Genomic DNA, 27078 nt, shown 5'->3' with positions numbered 1-27078 from the left:
TCAAAAGGAGGCTTCATCAATTGAGTAAGAACAACACTGAGATCCCAAACCACTGAAGGCGGTTTGTGAGGTGTCCTGACATTGAAAAGTCCTTTCATAAATCTGGAAACTACAGGATGAGCAGAAAGGGGTTTCCCTTCAATAGGCTGATGAAAAGCAGCAATTGCACTGAGATGGACTCGAATGGATGTGGATTTGAGACCTGATTGAGATAAATGCAAGAGGTAATCTAAAACTGAAGACAAGGAGGTAGATTGAGGCTCCTTGTGATGAATGGTGCACCAAGCAGAAAATCTAGTCCATTTCTGGTTGTAACATTTTCTAGTGGTAGGCTTCCGAGAAGCTTCTAAAATGTCCTTAACAGATTGAGAAAACTGTAGAATGGCAGTTAGGTTGAGAGGTACCAAACTGTCAGGTGTAGAGACTGCAGGTTGGTATGAAGCAGAGACTCCTGACTCTGTGTAAGCAGAGGGAAAAACTGGTAGACAAAGTGGCTCCCTGCTGCTGAGTTGAAGTAGAAGGGAGAACCACGGTTGTCTGGGCCACCGAGGAGCTAGCAGAATCATGGTGGCATGTTCATGTTTGAGTTTGACGAGTGTCTTGAGAATGAGAGGAAATGCATACAGAAACTGATTCGTCCATTCCAGAAGAAAAGCATCTGCCTCGAGGCGATGAGGAAAGTATATACTGGAGCAGAATTGAGGCAGTTTGTTGTTGTGGGGAGAGGCAAAGAGATCTATCTGAGGAGTCCCCCACTGAGAAAAAATGTTGCGAGGTGAGAAATTGAGAGTCCATTTGTGAGGTTGCAGCAGATGACTCAATTTGTCTGCCAGACAGTTTTTCTCTCCTTGAATATAGATTGCTTTCAGAAAGGTGTTATAAAGGACTGGCCAATTCCAAACCTTCTGAGCTTCCTGACAAAGAGGGAGAGATCCTGTTCCTCCCTGCTTGTTGACGTAGTACATGGTGACTTGATTGTCTGTCCGAATGAGGACGACTTGATCATGGAGAAGATGTTGAAAAGCTTTGAAAGCATTGAAGATCGCTCTGAGTTCCAACAGATTGATGTGACACTGACAATCTGTGCTGGACCATGGCCTTGAGTACGGAGACCATCGAGATGAGTCCCCCAAGCGTAGGTTGAGGAATCTGTCGTGAGGACCTTCTGATGAGGGGGCGTTTGAAGCAGTAAACCTCTGGAGAGATTGGAAGAGAGCATCCACCAATGGAGAGACTGTCTCAACAAAGGAGTCACTGTAATGTGCTGAGAGAGTGGGTCGAAAGCCTGCGCCCACTGAGATGCCAGGGTCCACTGAGGAATTCTTAGGTGAAGTCTGGCAAAAGGAGTCACGTGAACTGTAGAGGCCATATGACCTAGGAGAAGCATCATGTGCTTCACTGAAAGTGAAGAGAGGAATGACACTTTGTGACAAAGTTGAATGAGAACATCCTGATGTTGTTGAGGAAGGAATGCTCTGAATTGCACAGAATCCAGTACAGCTTCAATGAACTGTAGAGTCTGAGAGGGCTGTAGCTGGGATTTTTGAAGTTTATTTTGAACCCCAAGCTTTGGAGGAACCAAGTAGTCCATTGGGTCGCTTCAATAACCCCCTGAGATGTTGAATCTTTGATGAGCCAATCATCCAAGGGAAAACCTGAAGACCATAGTTGCGCAGAGCTGCTGCTACTACCACTAGGCACTTGGTTAAGACTCTGGGAGATGATGCCAGGCAAAAGAGTAGCACTCTGTACTGAAAATGATGATTTCCCACCCGAAATCTGAGGAACTTGCGAGAGGCTGGATGAATGTGAATGTGAATATGGTAAAATTATGTTCTTACCTGTTAATTTTCTTTCCTTTAGAAGCAGCAGATGAATCCAGAGACTAGTGGGTATAGCTCACATCGACCAGCAGGTGGAGATAGAGAACTGATTAACAGTTGGCCTTATAGCCTGGTGTTCCTCCTGTTGATTCAGTTATGCACCTTGCCCAAGCATCCCGAAGGAGAATGAGCATCCTCAAACTTCATTCCAGTAGTAAATGAGTAATTTAGAAATGTAAAAATACAATTACCAACCATACCCCAACTGAAACCCAAACAGACATACAGACAGAAAGTCCACTGGGGAGGGTCTCTGGATTCATCTGCTGCTTCTAAAGGAAAGAAAATTAACAGGTAAGAACATAATTTTACCTTCCTTAGCAAAGCAGCAGATGAATCCAGAGACTAGTGGGATGTAGCAAAGCAAACTCAAACTGGGTGGGAAGCCAATGCCGCCTCCGCCAGCACTGACGCGCCAAAACATGCCTCCGTACGGGCAGCTACGTCTAAACGGTAATGCTTCGAGAAAGTATTCCTCGACGACCAAGTGGCCGCCCGGCAAATTTCCTCCAAAGACATACTACCGGACTCCGCCCAAGACGTAGCCAATGCTCGAGTCGAATGAGCACGAAGGTGCTCCGGTACTTGCTTCCCCGTCAACAAATAAGCCGAAGCAATAGCCTCTTTGACCCAACGAGCAATGGACGCCTTAGACGCAGCCATACCTTTGCTTTTGCCCGCGAATAAGACGAAGAGATGATCTGACCGACAAAAATCGTTAGTCACCCCCAAATAATGTAGAATCATCCGTCGCACATCCAGTAGACGTAAGGACGAAAATCTTTTTTCCCAGTCCTCCTTCCGGAAGGATGGGAGGAATAAACTCTGGTTTACATGAAACGAAGAAATCACCTTAGGAAGGAAGGACGGCACAGTCCGCACCGACACTCCAGCCTCCGAGAAACGTAAAAAGGGTTCCCTGCAAGAAAGCGCCTGGAGTTCCGACACTCGTCTTGCAGAAGCCATCGCCACCAAAAACACCGTTTTCAACGTGACATCCTTTAATGTTGCCGCCGACAGAGGCTCGAAAGGCGCCGCCTGCAACCTTCCAAGGACAAGTTTAAGATTCCATGCCGGACACATTCGCTTTACTGGAGGGCGGATATGGTGAACCCCCTTGAGGAAACGGACCACGTCGGGTTGTGAAGCGAGCGTCGAGCGAGACACCCGGCCCCTGTAACAGGCAATGGCCGCCACCTGAACCTTTAGAGAGTTATAGGCTAACCCTTTAGCTACGCCCTCCTGCAGAAAAGCAAGAATATCCGACAGAGATGCTTGGAAGGGCGCAATCTCCTGCCGTGCGCACCATGACTCAAAAACTCTCCAGACTCTCGCATATGAGGCAGAAGTCAAAATTTTCTTAGCTTGAAGTAGAGTGGCAATAACCTCTTCCGAATAGCCCCTCCTTCTCAGCCTCGACAGTTCAATAGCCAGGCCGTAAGCCCAAATTGGGCCGATCGTCCATTGAGATTGGACCCTGAGTCAGCAAGTCCGGAGTCACCTGGAACGTGACCCGATCTCTTGTTGATAGCTGAATCAGATCCGCGTACAATGGCCGACGCGGCCAATCCGGAGCTACCAGGATCACTCTTCCCTGAAAGAGAGAGATGCGGTGTAACACTCGACCTATCATGGGCCAAGGCGGAAATACATACAGAAGGGAATTGGGAGGCCACAGGAGAGCTAACGCGTCCACCCCCTCCGAGCCCCTCTCCTTGCGTCTGCTGAAGAACTGAGGCAGTTTTGTATTGCGGGATGAGGCCATGAGATCCATCTCTGGCAGCCCCCAAAGCAGGACTAGTAGATCGAAAGCTCGAGCCGACAACTCCCATTTGCCTGGATCCAGAAGATTTCTGCTGAGGAAGTCCGCTTGCACGTTTTCGTGACCCGCAATGTGTGCCGCCGACAGAAGCGGAACATGCCTCTCCGCCCACCGAAACAGCAGCATTGCCTCTTCAGCCAACTGAGGACTCCGGGTACCCCCCTGACGATTGATATATGCCACCGCCGTGACACTGTCCGAAAAGATCCTTGTCGGACGGTCCTGAATCAGGGACTGAAAAGCCCGCAGCGCCAGTCTGATCGCTCGTAACTCCAGTAAATTGATCGACCACTGGGCCTCTTCTGAGGACCACACCCCCTGCACTGAAGCTTGCAGGCACTGGGCCCCCCAGCCCAGAAGACTGGCATCCGTTGTAATCACGACCCATTCCGGCGTAGCTAACGGCATGCCCCGCCACAGATGCAACCCGTGTAGCCACCACTGCATGCTGCGAGCCGCCCGAGGACTCCATTGGAGACGTAAATTGTAGTCCAGAGATGCTGGGGACCAACGAGAAAGAAGAGACTGTTGCAAGGGCCTCATGTGGTATCGAGCCCAGGGCACCACTTCCAGAGTTGCCACCATTGAGCCCAGAACCTGTACATAATCCCAAACCCGGGGTCTGGGCGACCCGAGAAGCAGCCGAATCTGAGACTGCAATTTGTCCCCCCAGTCTCGGGGTAGAAATACCTTCCCCAGACAAGTGTCGAACCTGACCCCCAGATGCACCAAAGACTGAGACGGGGACAGAAAACTCTTGGGAAAGTTGACGATCCACCCTAACGACTGCAGGAGAGCGATAACTCTCTGAGTCACCAACAAACTCTCCTGTCTGGAAGAGGCGCGGATCAACCAGTCGTCTAAGTAAGGGTGCACTCGAATTCCTTCCTGACGTAGAAATGCCGCCACCACCACCATCACTTTGGAAAAGGTGCGGGGAGCCGTTGCAAGTCCAAAGGGCATTGCCCGAAATTGATAATGCTGGCCAAGAATCGCAAACCGCAGATACCGCTGATGCGGAGGCCAGATCGGAATATGGAGGTATGCTTCTTTGAGATCTAGGGACGTGAGGAATTCTCCCGGCCTTACAGCCGCAATGACCGAGCGAACCGTCTCCATCCGGAAATGGCGAACACTGAGAAATCTGTTGACCCCTTTGAGATCTAGCACCGGTCTGAATGACCCCCCCTTTTTTGGTACAATGAAGTAAAGGGAATATACGCCGCGCCCTACCTCTTCCGGGGGCACCGGTACCACCGCCCCCAGATCCAGCAGCACCTGAAGAGTCATGCGGACCGCTTCTCCTCTGGCCGCCCCATTGCACGGGGACACCAAGAAAGAATCGACGACGGGAGAGGCGAACTCTAACTTGTACCCGTCTTGAATAATGTCTAAAACCCACTGATCTGACGTGATTTTGGCCCACTCCGCCACAAATGCCGACAGCCGACCCCCTAAGGGAAAGGCGGAGGGAGCCAAGCCCCCGTCATTGTGGATTGCGATTTGACGGGGCACGTGCTGGCTGACCGGAAGAGGGTTTCGTCGTACGAAAGGAACTTTTCTGCTGAAACCTAGGTCTCGCAGAGGAAAAAGAAGCAGCAGCGGCTCTGAAGACTGGTTTACCGGAACTGTATCTCCTAACGTCCCTGAAGCGCGTTCTAGACGATGAGGATTTCAACGGGGGCCTAGCCCTATCTTCCGGTAATCGCTGTGTTTTGGTATCCCCCAAATCCTTCACCAGTTTATCCAAATCTTCCCCAAACAATAACCCCCCCTTAAAATGGAGCTTCACAAGCCGAAGCTTGGATGTCGCATCTGCCGCCCAATGCCGGAGCCATAAAGATCTGCGAGAAACAACCGAAAGAGACATCTGCTTAGCAGAAGCTCTAATAATATCATATAAGGAGTCTGCCAAATAAGCCAAACCCGACTCCAAATCAGCCAGTTCCGAAGGGACAGAACCCCCGGACTCCATTAAATTATCCGCCATCCCTTGCGACCACTGCAGACACGCCCGCGCCGCATAAGAGCTGCAAATCGCGGCCTGTAAGGTAACAGCAGCTACCTCAAAGGACATTTTCAGGGAGGATTCAATCTTCCGATCCTGTGCATCCCTCAGCGTAACTCCCCCTTCCACCGGCAAGGTAGTCTTTTTTGTCACCGCTGCCACCAATGCGTCCACCCTGGGCAACCTAAACTTCTCTAGTTCGGTCGGGTCAACCGGATACAAGAGCTGCATGGCCTTTGCCACTCTCAGACTGGCCTCCGGCGTATCCCATTGCGCCGCTATCAGCTCCTGCATGGCTTCATGCACCGGAAAGGACTTAGGTGGCCTACGTGTTCCTGCCATAAGGGGGTTACCCGACATCTTAGCCTCTTCCTGAGAGATGTTTAAACCCTGCAATGCCTTTGAAATCAAGGAAGACAGTTCTTCCCTATGAAAAAGACGGAGAGCGGAAGGGTCATCCACTTCCCTACCCGGGGGATCCTCTGCTTCCCAATCCAAGACCTCACCTTCCTCCAAAGATTCAGGAAGGGAAAAAGGGGACACTGGAAGATTATCCTCCGCGTCAGCGGTCGCGAGTCTGCGCTTCTTCGCTACCTGCGACCGCCCCGGCGACTCCACATTATCCGTAGTCGGTCTGGCATTCACAAAAGAAGAGGAAGAAGGCCCTGGGAGGGACGGACCGGTCACCGGCACCGGCTGAGCAGGCTGCGAGCCCTGCAACAAGAATGCCCGGTGTAACAGCATAATAAATTCAGGTGAGAACGAGCCCAACCTAAATGCCGCTGAACCGACCTGATCTGCGCCTGGTAGCGGATCCGCGCCTTCCCCTAGCGCTCCCGATTCTCCGACCGCCGCCGAACTCCCTTCAGCCATGGAGGAGCCCTGCAGCACAACCGAGTCGACTTCGAGAGGCGGGGACTTCGACTGTGCCTCCCTGACCCGGGAAATGGCTACCTCACATGCCTGTAGAAAAGCATCCCCTGCCGGTGTGTCAGAACAACCGGCAGAGCAGAAGCCCGATAGTGTTCTACGCTTCCCACAGCGCGAACATCGCTGACCAGGCTCTGCTGCCATCCCCCGTTCCGGCAAACACAAATGACTAAAAATAAAATATATATATATATTTTTTTTTTTAACACGCGGCGCAAGCCGCCGACCCCCGCCGACCGCCCACCAACTAAACCGGCACCCAGGAACGATCAAAGAGGAAGCAAAACAAACACTCACCACCAAATTTTTTCGACCGCCCCACCAGAAGCCAGGTTACAGCTGGTAATTGTACTGAAAGCCGACTCAAAAACAGCACAGCTCAGCACAAGCAGGAAGTCTTTCTTTTTTTTTTTTTTTACTGGAATGAAGAAGAAACTCCTGCAACGTCCAAGTAAATCCCTCCAGCAATCGGAGGGGAGGGTGGAGAAGGGACCTGGGAGGGCCCAGGTGTAGCTCCCAAAGCCGGCACCGCACAGCCAGGCACCCCTGTCCTACTGAAGAGAGCTAGTCTCAACAGAGGAATCCAAAGGAACACCACTTTACCCGGCACCAGACAGAATCCAGGAGCTAGAGAGCTAGCTCAACCTCTGCTGGGAGATAGAGCAAAACTGAATCAACAGGAGGAACACCAGGCTATAAGGCCAACTGTTAATCAGTTCTCTATCTCCACCTGCTGGTCGATGTGAGCTATACCCACTAGTCTCTGGATTCATCTGCTGCTTTGCTAAGGAAAAGTCTCTTTGAGATCCAGAGAGCATAACCAATAGTTCTGATCTAGAAGGGGATACAAGGATGCCAGAGACATCATCCAAAATTTTTCTGACAAGAAATTTGTTGAGTGCTCAGATCCAAAATAGGTCTCAGATCGCCCGTCTTCTTCGGAACTAGGAAGTAACAGGAGTAAAAACCCCTGCTCTGCTGTTCCAGAGCAGCTTCCTCGATGGCACGGAGACGAAGCAGAGCTTGAGCTTCCTGAAGAAGGGTGATCTGGGACGGACTGGAAGAATACTCTCTTTGGGGAAGATCTGGTGGAACCTGGATTAAAAGAAGAGAGTAACCTTCCCTGATGATAGTGAGGACCCAGAGGTTGGATTGTTTCTTAGGAGGCCTCGATTTTGAGACATGTTTCTTGGTCAGGTCCTAAACACTGTATATAGTACTTGTATGGGTCAGTGAGGGAGATCGCGCACTGGCACCGGCTACACTTCTTGAAGCCTGTGACTGGCTGGGACATAGAATGAAAAACAGCCGCAGCTAAATCGAAGCCCTAAAAAAAAATAAACAGAAATTGTGGTGGTTTTTTTTTAAAAAAAGAAAATGAAACGTGCAATAAACAAAGCGACCCTGTAATAAGGAAAAAACACGAGCCGCGTTGAGAGAAGGCACGAGTAGGACTAACACTAGCGCAGAGTGTCAAAACGAGAGCTTCTCAGTTCTGCGGAAAACTTAGAACTGAGGAGACGCTGAGGAGACGCACGCCCTACGTCGGGTGGGAAGGCACTCGCGCATGCGCAGTGCGGCAGTTGCGAACTTTCTAAAAGTTCTTCAAGCAAGTCTGCTTGCGAGGCTGTCCGTATCGGGGCTCTGTGGATGATGTCACCCACATGTGAGAATATGCTGCCTGCTTGACCTAGAATAAAACGAAAAGAGGGGAGACAGTGGGCATGAATGGGCGTAGAGCAGTGGTCTCAAACTCGCGGCCCGCCAGGTACTATTTTGAGGCTCTTGGTATGTTTATCGCAATCATCCCTGAAAACAGGCATGATCCCGGAGGACTGGAAGATAGCCAACGTTACGCCCATCTTTAAAAAGGGATCAAGAGGTGACCCGGGAAACTACAGACCGGTGTGTCTGACCTCGGTTCCGGGGAAAATGGCAGAAGCACTGATAAAAGAAAACATCGATGAACATTTTGAAAGAAACGAACTTCTGATAACCAGCCAACATGGTTTCTACAAGGGGAGATCGTGCCTAACGAACTTATTGCACTTCTTCGAAGGAATTAACAAACGGAAGGACAAAGGAAACCCCATAGACATCATATATCTAGATTTCCAAAAAGCCTTTGACAAGGTGCCCCATGAACGCCTACTCGGAAACTGAAGAACCATGGGGTGGAAGGAGACGTACATAGATGGATCAGAAACTGGTTGGCAGGTAGGAAACAGAGGGTAGGAGTGAAGGGCCACTACTCGGACTGGAGGAGGGTCACGAGTGGGGTCCCGCAGGGCTTGGTGCTTGGGCCGCTGTTATTTAATATATTCATAAATGATCTAGAAACAGGGATGAAGTGTGAGATAATAAAATTTGCGGACGACACCAAACTATTTAGTGGAGTTCGGACTAAAGAGGACTGCGAAGAATTGCAAAGGGACTTGAACAAACTAGGGGAATAGGCGACGAGATGGCAGATGAAGTTCAACGTTGAGAAATGTAAAGTATTACATGTGGGAAACAGAAACCCGAGGTACAACTATACGATGGGAGGGATGTTATTAAATGAGAGTACCCAAGAAAGGGACTTGGGAGTAATGGTGGACATGACAATGAAGCAGACCGCACAGTGTGCAGCGGACGCTAAGAAGGCAAACAGAATGCTAGACATAATCAAGAAGGGTATTACAACCAGAACGAAAGAACTTATCCTGCCATTGTATCAGGCGATGGTGTGTCCGCATCTGGAGTACTGCGTCCAATATTGGTCGCCGTACCTTAAGAAGGACATGGCGTTACTCGAGAGGGTTCAGAGGAGAGCGACGCGACTGATAAAGGGGATGGAAAACCTGTCATACGCTGAAAGATTGGAGAAGCTGGGTCTCTTTTCCCTGGAGAAGAGGAGACTTAGAGAAGATATGATAGGGACTTATAAGATCATGAAGGGCATAGAGAGAGTAGAGAGGGACAGATTCTTCAAACTTTCGAATAATAAAAGAACAAGAGGGCATTCAGAAAAGTTGAAAGGGGACAGATTCAAAACGAATGCTAGGAAGTTATTTTTTACCCAACGTGTGGTGGACACCTGGAATGCGCTTCCAGAGAGCGTAATAGGGCAGAGTACGGTACTGGGGTTCAAGAAAGGATTTGACAATTTCCTGCTGGAAAAGGGGATAGAGGGGTATAGATAGAGAATTACTGCACAGGTCCTGGACTTGTTGGGCCGCCGCGTGAGCGGACTACTGGGCATGATGGACCTCAGGTCTGACCCAGCAGAGGCATTGCTTATGTTCTAAAGTAAAATAAAACAGTTTCTTGATCATATGTCTCTTTAGCCATAAATTACAATATTATTATTAAGACTTAGCCAAACGGAAAGATTTACCTCATGCAAAATTGTCATTTCTTTAATAAGACATTAACTATTTTTTCTGAGGCCCTCCAAGTATCTACAAATCCCAAAATGTGGCCCTGCAAAGGGTTTGAGTTTGAGACCACTGGGGTATAGGGACAGGGACACAAAGGGGAACACTGCATAGGGGAGGTATATGAACATAATCGGTGGGGCAATGTTAGACATTGGAGGGTATATGAACAGAGGGAAGATGGCTAGACATGAGAGAGAAAGGGAACATAGAAGGGACTTGGGGGGGGGGCACTGGACACAGGGGAAGGGGATAGAGACACAGAATGGTGATGATGATGAAGGCAGGAAGATAGGCATAGGGGAAATACTAGAAAGGGAAGTTTAGGAGACAGAAAAAGGAGATGCTGAACATAAGGAAAAAAAGTATACAGAGAGATGGAAGATGGATAGTGAGCATGGGGAAAGAAGAAATGTCAAATGGTCAGGAGACCCTGGCGAGTGAGTTCATAGAAAATAGTGCCTAAGACCAATGTGATTTGAAGAATAAAATGACCAGATAACAAGAGGTAGAAAAAATAATTTTATTTTCTAATTTGTGATTAGAATGTATCAGGTTTGAAATGTACATCCTGCCAGAGCTGGTGTTAGACATAACTGGGGACTACAAAGCACACTAGAAGGGCTCTCTCTGTCCATGGGAATGTTGCCCTAGTTGCACTCCTCTAACACTACCTTATTTTCACGCATATAACGCGCGCATTATACACAATTTTTACAAACCGCGCATACCCTTGCGCGTTATACGCGTGAGCGCGTTGTACAAAATTTTTTTTTACATAGTTCCCCCCCTGACGTCCGATTCACCCCCCCCCCCCCCGCAGGACCGCTCGCACCCCCACCCCAAAGGACCGCTCGCACGCACCCGCACTCCAAAGGACCGCTCGCACGCACTCCCACCCGCACCCCCAGCCTGAAGGACCGCTCGCACCCCCACAGCCTCCGGACCCCCCTCATCATGTAGAAGCTCCTACCGGTGTCCTGTTGCTTCCTCTTGGCAGTCCCGGACCTTCTGTGAGCCCTGCGCATGCGCTGCTTCTTCCGGCGGTCCCGCCCTTTCTCTGACGTCAAGCCCTCTTGCCCCGCCGACTCCCCGACACGATCGGGGCAAGAGGGAGCTCAAGCCCTCTTGCCCCATCCAACCGCAGCACCCCCGACACGATTGGGGCAAAAGGGAGCCCAAGCCCTCTTCCCCGCCGACTCCCCAACAATATCGGGCCAGGAGGGAGCCCAAGCCCTCCTGGCTCTGGCAACCCCCCCCCCCCCGCTAGTTGTTCGGGCCAGGAGGGAGCCCAAACCCTCCTAGCCACGGCGACCCCCTACCCCCACCCCACACTACATTACGGGCAGGAGGTACGTTAGATATATTGTGAGCCCACCGGGACAGAGGGAAAATGCTTGAGTACCTGATAGCACAGTTACTTACCGTAACAGGTGTTATCCAGGGACAGCAGGCAGATATTCTTGACTGATGGGTGACGGCACCGACGGAGCCCCGGTACGGACAATTTTAGAGTGATTGCACTCTAAGAACTTGGAAAGTTCTGGCATGCCGCACCGCGCACGCGCGAGTGCCTTCCCGCCCGACAGAGGCGCGCGGTCCCCAGTTATGATAAGCCAGCTAAGAAGCCAACCCGGGGAGGTGGGAGGGACGCAAGAATATCTGCCTGCTGTCCCTGGATAACACCTGTTACGGTAAGTAACTGTGCTTTATCCCAGGACAAGCAGGCAGCTATTCTTGACTGATGGGTGACCTCCAAGCTAACAAAAAGAGGGATGGAGGGAAGGTTGGCCATTATGAAAACAAATTTTGCAAAACAGATTGGCCGAAGAGTCCATCCCATCTGGAGAAAGCATCCAGACAATAATGAGATGTAAAAGTATGAACTGAGGACCAAGTAGCAGCCTTGCAGATTTCCTCAATAGGAGTGGAACAGAGGAAAGCTACAGATGCTGCCATAGCTCGGACTTTATGGGCCGTGACAGAACCTTCCAGTGTCAGTCCGGTCTGAGCATAACAAAATGAAATGCACGCTGCCAGCCAATTAGACAACGTACGTTTAGAAACAGGACGTCCCAATTTATTTGGATCAAAGGACAGAAAGAGTTGGGGAACTGATCTGTGGGGTTTCGTACGCTCTAGATAGTAAGCTAGAGCCCTCTTACAATCCAAAGTATGCAGCGCTTGTTCCCCAGAATGAGAATGAGGTTTTGGAAAGAAAACAGGCAGAACAATGGATTGGTTGAGATGGAATTCAGAGACAACCTTAGGGAGAAACTTTGGATGCGTATGCAGAACCACCTTGTCATGGTGAAAGACCGTAAAAGGTGGATCTGCAACCAGTGCATGAAGCTCACTGACCCTCCTGGCAGAGGTAAGAGCAATAAGGAAAAGTACCTTCCAAGTGAGAAACTTGAAAGAAGCGGTAGCCAAAGGTTCAAATGGAGGCTTCATCAAGGCGGAAAGAACCACATTGAGATCCCAGATAACAGGAGGGGCTTTAAGAGGTGGTTTCACATTGAAAAGACCCCGCATGAACCTGGACACCAGGGGATGAGCTGATAGAAGTTTTCCATGGATCGGCTCATGAAAAGCAGCAATGGCACTGAGGTGGACTCTGATGGAAGAAGACTTAAGGCCAGAGTCAGATAAAGAAAGCAAATAATCCAACAACGACTCCACTGCCAGGGAAGTTGGATCAAAATGATGAAGAAGACACCAGGAAGAAAATCTCGTCCACTTCTGATGGTAACATTGCAGAGTGGCTGGCTTCCTGGAGGCATCTAGAATGGAACGAACAGGCTGAGACAAAAGTGTATCATGAGAAGTCAGCCCGAGAGATACCAAGCCGTCAGGTGCAGAGACTGGAGGTTGGGATGTAGAAGGGTCTCCTGATGCTGTGTAAGCAGAGAAGGATACAGTGGAAGAAGAAAAGGTTCCCTGGAACTGAGTTGAAGTAGAAGGGAGAACCAATGTTGCCTGGGCCACCTCGGAGCAATCAGAATCATGGTGGCTCGTTACCTCTTGAGCTTGAATAAGGTTCTCAACATGAGAGGCAGAGGAGGGAAAGCGTACAGGAACAGATTTGACCAATCGAGGAGAAATGCATCTGCTGCCAGACGGAGAGGGGAGTAGAGTCTGGAGCAGAATAGGGGCAGCTGGTGATTGTGAGGAGCTGCAAAGAGGTCTATTTGAGGAGTGCCCCATTGAGCGAAGATAGACTGTAGAGTTACAGGATCGAGTGTCCACTCGTGAGGCTGGAGAATTCTGCTGAGCTTGTCCGCTAAGGAATTCTGTTCTCCCTGAATGTAGATAGCTTTCAGGAAGAGATGGTGATCTATGGCCCAAGTCCAGATCTTCTGTGCTTCCTGGCACAAAAGGCGAGAGCCTGTCCCCCCTTGCTTGTTGATGTAGTACATGGCTACTTGATTGTCCGTGCACAGCAGAAGGACCTGAGGAAAGAGAAGATGTTGGAAGGCCTTGAGGGCATAAAACATCGCTCTGAGTTCCAGGAAATTGATGTGATGCTTCTTTTCCTGGGCTGTCCAAAGACCTTGAGTCTGGAACTCGTTCAAATGAGCTCCCCATGCATAAGGGGAGGCGTCGGTGGTGATGACTAGTTGATGAGGAGGCTGATGGAACAGAAGACCTCTGGATAGATTTGAGGATACCAACCACCATTGTAGAGATTGACGAAGAGATGATGTCACAGAGATGTGTCGTGAGCAAGGATCCGTCGCTTGGGATCACTGAGTAGCAAGGGTCCATTGAGGAGTTCGCAGGTGAAGACGTACGAGGGGTGCGACGTGAACTGTGGATGCCATGTGACCCAAGAGTATCATCATTTGTTTGGCAGAGATGGAATGTTGTGGAAGTACCTGCTGACATAGAGACTGAAGAGTCTGAAGACGGTTGGATGGAAGAAATGCTCTCATGAGGAGTGTGTCCAATATCGCTCCAATGAATTGGAGTCTTTGAGTGGGAATGAGATGAGACTTGGGTAGATTGATCTCGAATCCCAATATTTGTAGAAACTGGATGGTTTGGTTGGTGGCCAGGAGAACTGCTGGAGCGGATGTGGCCTTGATTAACCAGTCGTCCAGGTAAGGAAATACCTGAAGGTGGTGAGAGCGCAGAAAAGCAGCTACCACGATGAGACATTTGGTGAACACCCTTGGAGAGGAAGCAAGACCGAAGGGCAGCACTTTGTACTGGTAATGACACTGATTGATCATGAAACGGAGATACTGTCTTGAGGTTACATTGATTGGTATGTGAGTGTATGCTTCTTTGAGATCGAGGGAGCATAGCCAGTCGTCTTGGTTGAGAAGAGGATAAAGAATGGCTAAGGAAAGCATCTTGAATTTTTCCTTTACCAGATGTTTGTTGAGATCGCGAAGATCTAGAATTGGTCTGAGATCTCCTGTTTTTTTGGGAACTAGAAAATAACGGGAGTAAAATCCCTGACCCTTTTGATCTAGAGGAACTTCTTCTATAGCGTTTAGAAGAAGAAGGGATTGAACTTCCTGAATAAGGAGGGCAGATTGAGGACTGTTCAAAGCAGACTCTTTTGGCAGGTTTTGGGATGGAAGAGTCTGAAAGTTGAGAGAGTAGCCGTGGCGGATGATGTTGAGGACCCATTGGTCCGAAGTGATAACTTCCCACCGGCTGAGGAATAGAGAGAGACGACCTCCTATAGGTTGAGGCAGGAGAGCAGATATAGGAGTACTGGCTATACTTTGGAGAAGTAAGTCAAAAGGGCTGTGTCTTCTGCTGTGGAGTTGGCTTTACAGGCTGCTGTTGCTGTTGTTGCCTGGGAGGCTGACGCTGTTGCTGCCGTTGACGCCTGGGTTGCTGAGCAGTTGTTGGCAATGGTCGAGCTGTGAAACGGCGTTGATAGGCTGACTGTTGTCTAAAAGGCCTTGTTGGGGGAGGCTTTTTCTTATTTTTAAGAAGGGTATCCCAACGTGTTTCATGAGCCGACAGCTTTTGAGTAGTCGAATCCATGGATTCCCCAAAAAGCTCATCCCCTAGGCATGGGGTGTTGGCTAACCGATCTTGATGATTAACATCAAGTTCAGATACCCGAAGCCAGGCCAGGCGACGCATTGCCACAGACATTGCTGTCGCTCTGGATGTAAGTTCGAAGGTGTCATAAATGGATCTAACCATGAACTTACGCAACTGAAACAGAGAAGACAAGCAATGGTGGAAAGATTGTTGTTTCCGTTGAGGAAGGTATTTCTCAAAGGAAGCCATGGTGGTAAGGAGATGTTTCAGATAGAAAGAAAAATGAAAGCCATAATTTCCAGCTCTATTTGCCAACATTGCATTTTGGTAGAGCCTCTTACCAAATTTGTTCATGGCTTTACCCTCTCTGCCAGGAGGAACAGAAGCATATACACTGGCTCCTGCAGATTTTTTAAGGGTGGATTCGACAAGTAAAGATTCATGTCGTGAAGAGGGAGCTTCAAATATTCCTTTGGAGGTTGGTCAAAGTCCAGGGCGTCCAAAAAAGCTTTAGACTTTTTGGACTCAGCCTCCAAAGGAATAGACAGAGAATCACACATATCTTTCAGGAAACTGGAGAAAGATGAAGTGTCATGCTTAGAGGACGGGTCATGTACAGCAGACTCCTCCTCATCTGAGGAACATTCTCCTTCAGAGAGAAAAGGCTCTTCTGAATCTCCCCACAGATCAGGATCCCTGACATGGGGAGAACGATCCCGAGACTCAGGGGTAGCTGAGTCTACATGCCGGGTCTTGCGCACCGACTTACCCGATCTCATCGACATCGACCCCGGCGATGTAATCGGTTGTACCGGAGCCGAAGTCTGCACCGATTGATGCTGAGCTCTCGGCTCCGGCGCAAGAACTGGCATCGATGCCGATGAGGTGGAGTGAATCGGTACCGAGGGAGTGGATACCGACAATACAGGTTGCTCCACTATCGGTACCGGCTCAGTGCGGACCGGCACCGGAAGGTTCGGTGCCAGGATAGTTGGAAGGAGCTGTTGCAATTGCTGCTTGAGCTGTGCCTGGAGAATGGCCGTAATACGGTCATCAAGGGATGGCACCGGTACCGCTTTTTTCTTCTGCGGTACCTGCGGTGCCGCTCGACGCCCCGGAGATGAGGAGCCCGATGTCGAGGGACTCACCTCAATAGGGGCGGAGCGCTTCCGCTGGCGCCTCACAGTCGGCAGGATTGGACTCACTGCACTTGAGACCGGAGGACGTTCCAGCGGGGAAGGCTTCTTAGCCGGCTTACCTGCATGTTGGGACGCCGGCGCGGAATCTCGTGGCGTCGAAGAAGAGGGTGCCGACTGAACCGGTGCCGAAGTCGGAGTCGATGGAACGGGATCGGACATCTCGGCGCCGAACAGTAATCGCTGTTGTATTTGGCGATTTTTTAATGTTCTCTTTTTTAGTGTGGCACAGCGGGTGCAGGAGGAGGCCTGATGCTCAGGACCCAAACACTGTAAGCACCAGTTGTGTGGGTCTGTGAGAGATATGGGCCGAGCACACCGCTGGCACTTTTTAAAACCTGGCTGAGGGGGCATGAACGTGAACACCGCTTCAGCCAAATCGAAGGCCGAGGCTTCGATGGTGGCAGAAGGCCCCGCAGGGGAAAAGCCAAATTGAATGAAAAAAACCAAAGATTTTTTTTTTTTTTTTTACAAAAAATGAAAGAAAAAGAAAGAGGCAAAAGCCAAAAGGGTTTACGCGAGCGGGAAGGCAAGTTCAAAAAATTTTCAACAGCCGTTGAAAAAACGCGTCTTCTTAGCTCCGCGGAAACTAAGAAACTGGGGACCGCGCGCCTCTGTCGGGCGGGAAGGCACTCGCGCGTGCGCGGTGCGGCATGCCAGAACTTTCCAAGTTCTTAGAGTGCAATCACTCTAAAATTGTCCGTACCAGGGCTCCGTCGGTGCCGTCACCCATCAGTCAAGAATAGCTGCCTGCTTGTCCTGGGATAATGTAAAAACCGCTTAGATAACCTTAGATAGGCGGTATATAAAATCCTAATAAACTTGAAACTTGAGGGATCCCAGGCCCTCTTGCCCTCGATGCAAACCCCCCCTGCCCCCAACGACCCCCCCCAAGAACCTCCGACCGCCCCCCCAGCCGACCCGCGACCCCCCTGAACTTCCATTAAGTTCACTGGTTTAAAGAGTCTGCACACTGTCAGATCCTCAGCCTAGTCCAGGGCTGCCTCGGACTCTTGGTTGGTAGTGCCCACTTGTGACCCAGAATCCTCTAGAAATGAAAATCCACTTTGAGGGAGCAAAGGAATCAAACTTGACCCCCCCAGTCAACCTAGTCTTTTTCAGACTGGATATCCGATTCTTGCGGAATACCTTTCTATGATGGACCAGTACTCTGTACAAAATCAAGGTCACATCATTGAGCTGGATCTCCTAAGGACCTCTTCAGGGACTGTTCATCTCTCCCCCTGGGATTTGAGGCGTCTGCACATATGCATTTTGCTGATGATGCAGTGTCACCATTTGAGGGCTCTAGGAGGGATTTTTTTGACCCATCTTTCAGGCTTCTTGCAACTCCAGGATCCTGAAGGGACCAGAAGGGGATAAGCCCAGAACTCCCACTGCCCCTTACGGCTTGTGGCACATGGATGCTCCTCAACCATTCATCTAGCACAAAGCTAACATGATACAAGGGTAGAAAGGTCTGGGGAGTCCATATAAATTGATTATTAGGAAAACCAAGGTGGTTTGAGGCAGATAGACGCTTTTAAAATAAAATTAGGAAATCCAAGATAGCTGCTATGGCAGTGTTTTGCCACCAGAAAACAGCCTGGGTAAACTAAATAAAGTGTCAAAAATTCAGAAAAGTGTTTTTTGGAACAACCACCCGAGCGGAACACCAGTCCTCGAAGATGCGCAAAATGCACACACAAGCCCTAGACAACGAAAAATGTCAAGATTTCAAAAGGGCAGAGACCACTTTATCTATATAACCCTTCTTGCTTAGCCAGTCCCTTTCAAGGTCAAGCAATAAGGCAAAAGGGACCCGGATCAAACATAGGAATGAGACCGTGAGCCAGCAGATCACTTGAGAGGGGCAGTGGAATGGGGTCTGCCACGAGCATATGAACCACATCCGTGTACCATGGGCGCCTGGGTCAATCTGGAGCCATCAGGATCACACGGCCCGCATGCCGCGCAACGCGAAGAAGAACTCTACCCACTAGTAGCCACGGAGGAAAGACATACTGCAGGCCATTCATTTGGCCAATCCTTAACCAGAGCATCCATCCCTTTGGCCTGACAATTTCTGTGTCAACCGAAGAACCACCGCATCTTTGCGTTGAACTTCATAGCCATGAGATCCCACATTGGATGATCCCACGAACGAACTATCAGATCAAAGGCCTCCATCCCGAGGTACCACTCACCGGGATCCAGAACATGATGGCTGAAAAAATCCACATGGACATTGTTCACTCCTGCTAAGTGGGAAGCCTAGATGTCCAGAAGGTGAGCCTAAGCCCACTCCATGAGCAGTGCCGCTTCCTGCACTACCAGACACCTCTTGGTTCCCCCCTGACGATTGACATAAGCCACCATAGTGACATAATCAGAAAGAACCCTCACAGTTTTTCCCTCTAGTAATGACTGGAAAGCCTTTAATGCCTACCGAATGAATCCTGGTCTTCAGAATGTTGATAGACTATGAGGCCTCCTCTGGCAACCAGCTGCCCTGAGCTGAAGAACGAGACACTGGGCTCCCCAGTCGAGGAGACTGGCATCCATAAGAAGCACTGTCTACTGGGGATGATCCAGACTCACCTCCAGATTGGAGGGCTGAAACCACCAGCGCAGATTGTAACGAACGATCCCACAAAGAGGAACTGGAAAATCTAGATAGTGAACCTGCGGAGACCACAGCTGAAGAAGAGAATACTGATGGGGACGCATGTGGGCCCAAGCCCACCGGACCATCTTTAAGGAGGCTGCCATCGAACCCATGACCTGAAGAAACTCCTGCACCTGGGGAAATTGAGAATCCATCAGAGAGTGAATCTGTGACTGCAACTTCTGCACTTGGGCCTCAGAAAGTAACACCCTCCCCTGAGTGGTGTCGAACAGAACTCCAAGATACTCCAATCGCTGAGAAGAGTAACTCTTTGAAAAGTTAACCACCTAACCCAATGACTGCAGCAACTTTACGACACAGGTCATGACTTGGGAGCTCTCCTGAAAGAACTTCGCATGAGTCAATCAGCTGTCCATATAAGGATGAACCAAGATGCCCTCCTTGCGCAAGGCCGTCACCACCACCACAACCTTGGTGAAGGTATGCAGGGTCATGGTCAGATCTAACAAAAGTGCACAGAATTGATAGTGCTTTCCCAAAATCGCAAAGCAAAGGAATCTCTGATGTGAGTCCCAAATCGGAATATGAAGGTAGGCCTCCATCAGGTTGAGAGAAGTCAGAAATTCCCAGGCTTCACTGCTAAGATCATGGATTTCAGGGTTTCCATGCGAAAAGAAGGGACCGAGTACGCTGTTCACACCTTTCAGATTCAGAATAGGCTGAAAAGACCCCTCTTTCTTGGGTATCACAAAGTAAATGGAGTACCTCCTGGTGCGAATCTCTGAAGGAGGCACTGGAACCACTGCCTTGAGCTCTACCAACTGCTGAAGAATCTGACAAAATGCTGCTGCTTCAAAGAGGCCTTACAAGGGAAAGAGAGAAAAAGATCTGACAAGGGCTGGTTGAAAGAGAACATACCCGTCTTGAATTACCTTTAGGACCGACTGATCAGTCGTGATCTCAGTCCATCCCCGGTAAAACTCCCACAAGCAGGTGTCCACCTGAGTCGGGGGAAGGACCCAAGCACCATCATTGGGCAGGTTGAGCGGAGGAGAGGAAGGAGGGGTCCCGACCTCCCTGGCGAGTACCCTTAAAGGACTGCATCCATTGAAAGAAATGACTGCGGGAGGAAGCCCCCGCCGCAGACACTCGACCAGTTCTATACCGGCAAAACTCCTGAAGATAACCTCAACCCAGACCTCCCTCTAGCAGATTGGCAAGATTTATCCTCCAGAAGCCGGGGCACCTTGGAATCCGTCAAACTCTGTCTGGCGAGCACCCCGAAAGGACTGCTTCCACTGGAAGAAACAACTGCGGAAGGAAGTCCCCGCTGTAGATACTCGACCAGGTCTATACTGGCGAAACTCCCGAAGACAATCTCGACCCAGATCCCCTCTAGCATACTGGCGAGGTTTATCCTCCCAGTAGCTGGAACGCCTTGGAGTTTGCCAAATTCTGAAACAGCTAGTCTAATTCATCTCCAAAGAGAAAAGAACTCGTAAACGGAAATTTACTAAGCTTAGAATTTGAAGCCTCATTTGTCAACCAGCCACTGAGCCATAAGATACGTCTAGTAGCCACCCCGAAGGCCATAGACTTAGCTGAAGCACACAACAAATCATACATGGCATCTGAAAGATAAGAGCCCAGTTCAATTTTAGCCACCTTCTGATCCATCAGCAATCAGTCGTTAGACTCCCTATCCAACACAAGCTCGGCCCACCAGAATCAGGCTCTGGCCACCAGACCACCACAAATCACTTCCTGGACTGTCAGAGTCGCCACATCAAAATTCTACTTAAGAAGACACTCTATCCTCCGGTCCTGGGGGTCCCTCAGGGTCAAACCCCTCTTCACTGGAACAGTATGCCTCTTGGCAATGGCCAAAACCACAGCATCCACAACCAGTGACAGAAAAGAATCTTTATCAGGCTCAGGAATAAGATAAAACCAGGACATGGACTGCACCAGGGGCATCTGAAGTCTTCCAACTGAGCATGTACTATATCCCGGAGATACTGATGCACGGGAAAAGAACAGAAAGCCGTCCAAATCCCCTTAACAGGAGGATCAACAACCTGCAGAACCTCTTTGGTGTCTTCTTCAAAACGCAAGACAGAGGATACCTGAAGAATAAGCTCTTGGAGATCTTCCCAGTGAAAAATGCACACCAAAGATGAATCCTCCCCTGCAGGTGGCTCAAACATCCAGCCCTCAGCAACTGTCGCCTCCCCTCCCCCCCAAGGATCCTACAGATCCCCAGAGAGACTCAAATCCTCATCAGGGGACAAAATATTGTAAAGGTAAATGTCATCCTTCCATGAAACACGCAGCCGCTTAGGCAGGGGCAGAGGTGGGCTGGTTCCGACAAAGATATCCCTCCCAGACGAGGTTGAAGTCACCGAAGAAAAGACATGATCACCAGCCACATACATGCTATAAGCCTTGTATATGGCAAGAAAAAAATCCGGGGGAAAACCCATGGGCAGGATATAATCACGCTCCTCAGCAGAGGAAGAGGCCTGCAAGACCTATTCCTGCCTTTCTAATCTAGGCAGGAGATCCTGAGAAGACACGGCCAAAATGGCGGCGTTTCCTGCCAAAGAAGAAAAGCCTGCCAAAAAAGGCATCCCTGAGGCAGAGGGCATTGAAGAGGCCTCACAAATCAAAGTCACGGTAAGGGAATCCCCAACACCTTCGGCAGTAAGGGAAGCCCGGACTTCCCCAGCACTGTCAGAGGTTAGGGAACCTCAGGCCTCCCCACTGCCGATGCACCCTTCACAGCTGCCAGGGAATTCTTTGAGCCAGCCAGCTCCAAAGTTAACAAGGGTTCCCCTTCCAGCCACGAACAAGAACAACAAATGCCGGCCGCAATAAGCCCTTGGCGGAAACACATTGAGCACTTCTTAGGTTTGCGAAAGTGCTTATTGTGAATCACGAGGCAGACTGAATGAAGCCAACTGCTGAAAAGGAGAAAAATTATGAATGAGAACAGTCCCTGCAAACTGGCACAGAAAGAAAAAGCACTGCCTCGGGTCTTTTTTATTTTTAATAAAACTTTAAATTTACAGGAACAGACCCCACGGGCACTCAAAACTGTAGTCTTTGCCCCTTGTTAAGGTGTACAGTTGAGGTTCCTCTAGAGACAAACATTGGGGAGGTGGGGGAAATGGGGGAAGGGATTCGGCCACCCAAGTGTGACACCCCTGAGATGTAATGGGCCCCCAGCTCAGTCTAACAAGAAAATAATAGTGGCAGAGAATAAGGCCACTGCTTAACCTTTCCAACAGATTCTGCCAAGGCCTAAAAGACTGCACAGGCTTACCACCTCCACCTGCTGGAAACTGAGAACAGACATCTATGAGGGACTGCACAGCCCACTTGTGTGTTCTCAGTCTCCACCTGCTGGCGGAGGAGCATAAAAAATCCATCTGTGCCGGTCTGGAAAGACGATAAAGAAATTATTATTTTAATTTAAAGCAACATAGAAGGATATCTGACAGGGACATGGGAAGGACCCAGACTCGTCCAGGTATCCTTCAAGTACCTACTTTGCTGAATTCTTCTCGTAACCATTAGGCCAACTGGGTGACCCATTCTCCAAATAGGCTCAGAAGCTACCTCACTAGGCTCAGAACTGCATTGGATGTATGCTACCATCTGCTACAGACAGAGAATACTGTGGAGCTGTGCCTGCATGATGTTTTTCTAGGACAGATCCTACAGCTCTTAAGTCTGTCTCCACCTGGAGGCTGACAGACATAACCAATGCTTTCTGGACTGGTCTGGTGGGATAAATAGAAGTTTTTGTTAAAATCACTCTCTGTCAATAAGCAGAATGAATCAGCCACACGAGTGGATGACATCACAGGCTCTCTTTCAGAGTTCAATAAGGTTTATACGGGTTTGATGATGGTTGTGGTGGGGGGTTGAGTATGCACGAGCCATCCCACCTCTCTACTCCTTCTCATACCCTAATAGTCTTTTACCATGCTAGCACAAGATCATAACAGGACTCTCTCCTGTTTTGTTAGTTAATGAACACTATCATTTTGAAACTGGGTTTCGACAATGGGATTTTTCATTGTATTATTTGCTCCCTTCCCTCCTTCCAACACAGAAAAGCCAACAATAAAAAAATGTCTTACCTTACAGGGAGGAAGCGTTGTGGGAGCCTCCACATCAAAGGCTATAGGGGGAGGTAATATGTGTCCATCCTTATAGGAGAGAGAAAAAGGGATGTTATCAGGAGCGCTGGAAATTACTGCAGTTGGCTACAAATTGAATATAGTTCTGAAAATAAGAGATAATAATTTCTCACCAGCCTCAGAAGCATGGGAAATCTCTCTCTCATGGCCCTGTCACAATCACACAGGAGAAAGAGAAAAAACAACAAAAGAAAGATAACAGTGAGGGACAGCCAGAAGCTGTTCTGACAGACACAGCCTGCTAGGAGAATAGTGGGATGCAGTGAGGCCAAGTGCTTACTGTGCACATCCCACTCTGCAGAGCGGAGAGCTCTGGTACCCTGTTCTTTTTAGGTACCTACACCTTCATCCTCCTTACACATGCCTCTGCCCTCCCATACAGGCAGAAGCTCCCCAAGTCCCCTGCTCTTCCAGCAAGGCACAAGTTTCTTTGCCCTTATAGCACACAAATACCTCATCTCTCCCACCATTCTAGACAAGTGCAAGTTCCTCACCTCCCTGCCCTTCCAGATGCAAGTGCCACTGTCCTCCTGCACTTCCAGACAGAAGATTGTCCTCTGCAAACTAGTTTCATTGCTCCTCATGGTATCCTCAACACTGAACCCATGACCCCTCCTATAACTCTGAGGTCTGATGCTTTCTTATTGCTAACATTTGTAAGACATTTCAACATTTGGGTGCTGTGGATCCAAATATGAGGAATAGAGTCATCCCCTAAATTTAAGTGTTGGAGACTCCAAGAAAGCATTGTTCAATCGATTTGTAACATATGAACTTTAATGTTCTTACTTCTTCTATTCTGTATGTATGTATTTAATGACTTTATATTGTGACTATTTCTCTGATTGTCCAGCACTTCTTGTTGTAAACCGCCTCAAACTATTATGGCTTTGGCAGTTTATAAGAATAAAATTATTATTATTAATGATGCAGATGGCTAATACACACAGAGCTGATTTTGCAGGAAGAGCCCAAAACTTTGGGGGTGTTCTCACCCTGTCTTCATTGTATGGGACGGGGGGGGGGGGGAGGATGAGAAACTTGCAGAAGCAAGTTTCCAGAAACTGTTCATTATACAACCTAGGCAGCAGAAACTGTTCATTATCAACCTAGGCAAAACAAATGTTGAAATTCCATAGCCCATCTACAGTTAGGAGCCCTGCATATTGACCCCAGTAATAAATTATGGATCCAGAGTTTGTCTCATTAATCCTGCACCTCAGTGACACAGAAATATAGAATCTCATTAATCCAAGAGCTCCATGCACTGCCTCCAAGTGACATGAATACATGGTATTAGGGTTGCAGTGGCAGGAACAAGCAGATCCACTGCTGTTCTCCTTAAACCAAAAATACACTTGGGCACCCTTTGAATGCCTGTTCTTCACTGTAGGTATTCCCAGGATTCAAACTGTGAAGAGAGAGTTCAGAGTCATCAGGCTTTGGGAAAGTAGGAATGCAGAGTCCTACAAGATTTCTATACTCACCTGTCTTTTCATTTTTAACTCACCTGTGAACCTTGGGGGCCACACTACTGCAGGAGTCTCTCATTAAGGAGTGAAAGAGCAGAGATTTAAGATGGGAGGAATGGCACATAATGGTTAATTAGGATGAAGGGAGGGGACCCCTCAACTTGCTGCTTGCTCCAATATTTTCAGAGTCTCCATTTCAATCACCTGTGAATTCCCTTCTCGCCCCGCTTACCCAGCAACTGAGAGACATTAATTGCATTTTGAAGAGAAAGGACAGAGGTTAAATGCTATAGGAGCAGAGAAGTGGAAGATGTCATGGAAGAAAAGATGAAGTGAATAGGGGGAAAGAAGAGTTGTCATGTCACACAGCCACTCCCAATCCCAGCAGCACTCCCTGATTATGCTCAGCCAGTCTTTTTATCAGAGGATGCCGGGCCTTGATTGCTGCTTTTCAAATTGCCAGAGTCACGGGCTGCTTTTCTGAATGCCAGTCAAAGACTAATAATTGCTTGCTGCGCTTGCCAACTCTGCCAAGCCCTTGCCCACTACACTCCAGTGCTTAGTAGCTTTTACAGATTTGTTCTTGCTCAGGTGCTGATGCAGGTAGAGCTGCGCATACACTTCTGAAGGTTTCTGTGGGGGCACAGTGCACCATTGTGGACTGCCAACGTCCAAAGTTCCATTGCTGCTGCTAGTGAGAGAAGAAGGACTGTTGCCCCACTCTCATCCACCTCTGAATGTCCATCTTCTGCCAGAAAAATGCCTTGCATTTAATCTGGCTGCGTTGCTGCTGTTTGGCCACTGCACGACTGTGCCTGTCTTAGGTTGTTCCTCCCATGAGAAATCTTACCCGTCTCGGGCTAACCAGCCTTCTCTGAGGGCCAAACAGGGCAAATCCATCTGGGCACTGTGCCAGCACGACAGCTCTGCAACACCTTGCCATTACTCATTGCTATGGGTTCCAGGGCTTACAGAATGACAGCACCTCTCCAACCATACAGGCACAGAGAGGAGACACAGCACAAAGCTTATGTATGAACAAGGACATCAGTCCAAATCCATTTGTCATGCAAAATCAACACTACTCAACCGTGAGAGAAAACAGCATCATCAAAATAGCAAATGTTGAGCTTTCTGAGGGAAGGCTACAGGCTGGCAGAGGCTGTGTGTTAGCAACGTTAGAAGGAGGGCAGAAGGTAAACAATAGAGGAGGCAATGAAAACAGACAGAGGGATGAGGCAGAGAGAGAGAGAGAGAGAGAGAGAGAGAGAGAGAGAGAGAGAGAGAGAGAGAGAGAGAGAGAGAGAGAGATGGGTAATAAAAGGAAAGATTCAAAGCAAAGAAGAAACAGAAAAAGAAGACTCCTGCAAAATGCAAGCTAGGGGAATAAAAGGGCAGCAAAAACTACTGAAAAGCGGATTTCCCAAACAGCTGAAATATCAAATCCATAAAATCAGAGGCGGAAGGACAGTGGCTGCTGCAAGACAAACACCCTCCCAGCGCATATTAAACAGAATTGTATATGGAGTTTGAACTTCCATACTTTCGCCATGTCACAGCACATATCTGCTGCTCCTCCACAGACAGATACAGTTCCTGCAGAACCCCAGAAGAAAATCGTCAGGCCCGCCACTCTGATTTCCTGTCACTCACCCCCAGAGGACTAAGGAGTTCATCAAGTCCTTCTATGGTAGGGATGAAGGGGAGAGCTCCACCCTGTGTAGGAACTTCCCCGACACTGACCTGATATAGGTGGACTGATCCTTAAAAGCATCACAGAGAGGATTCCCATCCAACCAGAGCTCCTCCAGTTTCAGCCCTTTCACCTTGTCCAGCTCCCGGTCAGACTTCAGCTGAGGACATCCAAAAGTTTTCAAGATGTTATGTGTGTGACTGACAGAACCCTTCCATCTTAAACCCTGCTGTTTTCTCAATCAATTTCTCACCCACCTCTCCATGGACATGCTTATGGGAAGATAACAGCAATAAGGACACAACATATATACAATTATACTGTTTATAATAGCATTAAATAAGTGAAAACAAGGATTTATAAGCCATTTATAAAATAGAATAAAGTCAAATAGTCAGCAATTCAAATTAGGAATTGACCCAAAGTACCCAGGAATACTGAGTAGGGCCTGCTACAATAATAAAGAGAAAGTGTTGCACTATAGAAGTACAGATCACATTTCAGCAATGCATAAGGGGTGTGTATGTCTGTATCAATAGACATTTTACAGCATATTTCTTTATGGTAGTGAGTCAAAATTGTATAGCACATTCAAGAAACAAAAGAATTTTAAAAAATGGACAAATTTAATAAGCTTTCCCATTAATTTCATTTCCTCAGATCCTTCCAGGTCAGTCATACGTTTGTGCCAGCTTGCAAGCAGATGGAGACAGTTCCACAACTTTTCCAGTGACATCATCACTTTACAAGGAATGCTGAAGCTGAAAAATTTCCAGTATACTGTTGTCTAAACTGAACAACCTTTAAA

The 27078-nt window shown here is 48.8% G+C and overlaps 1 protein-coding gene across 1 annotated transcript in view; it reads right to left on the bottom strand.

The window, feature by feature from the left end:
• Window positions 1–27078, bottom strand: part of NXF1 (nuclear RNA export factor 1) — a 198781-nt gene that overhangs the window by 89400 nt on the left and 82303 nt on the right. The window contains exons 9-11 of the mRNA XM_033954850.1: window positions 26321–26430; window positions 23219–23255; window positions 23046–23114 (exon numbers count right to left, since the gene is read on the bottom strand). Of these exons, the coding sequence (XP_033810741.1) occupies window positions 23046–23114; window positions 23219–23255; window positions 26321–26430 (216 nt within the window). The remainder of the gene's footprint in view (window positions 1–23045; window positions 23115–23218; window positions 23256–26320; window positions 26431–27078) is intronic.

Source organism: Geotrypetes seraphini, chromosome 8, assembly GCF_902459505.1.
Source record: "Geotrypetes seraphini chromosome 8, aGeoSer1.1, whole genome shotgun sequence".
NCBI lineage: Eukaryota > Metazoa > Chordata > Amphibia > Gymnophiona > Dermophiidae > Geotrypetes > Geotrypetes seraphini.
Note: the sequence above shows the minus strand (reverse complement) of the source record. Positions and strands in the feature narration are given on the sequence as shown.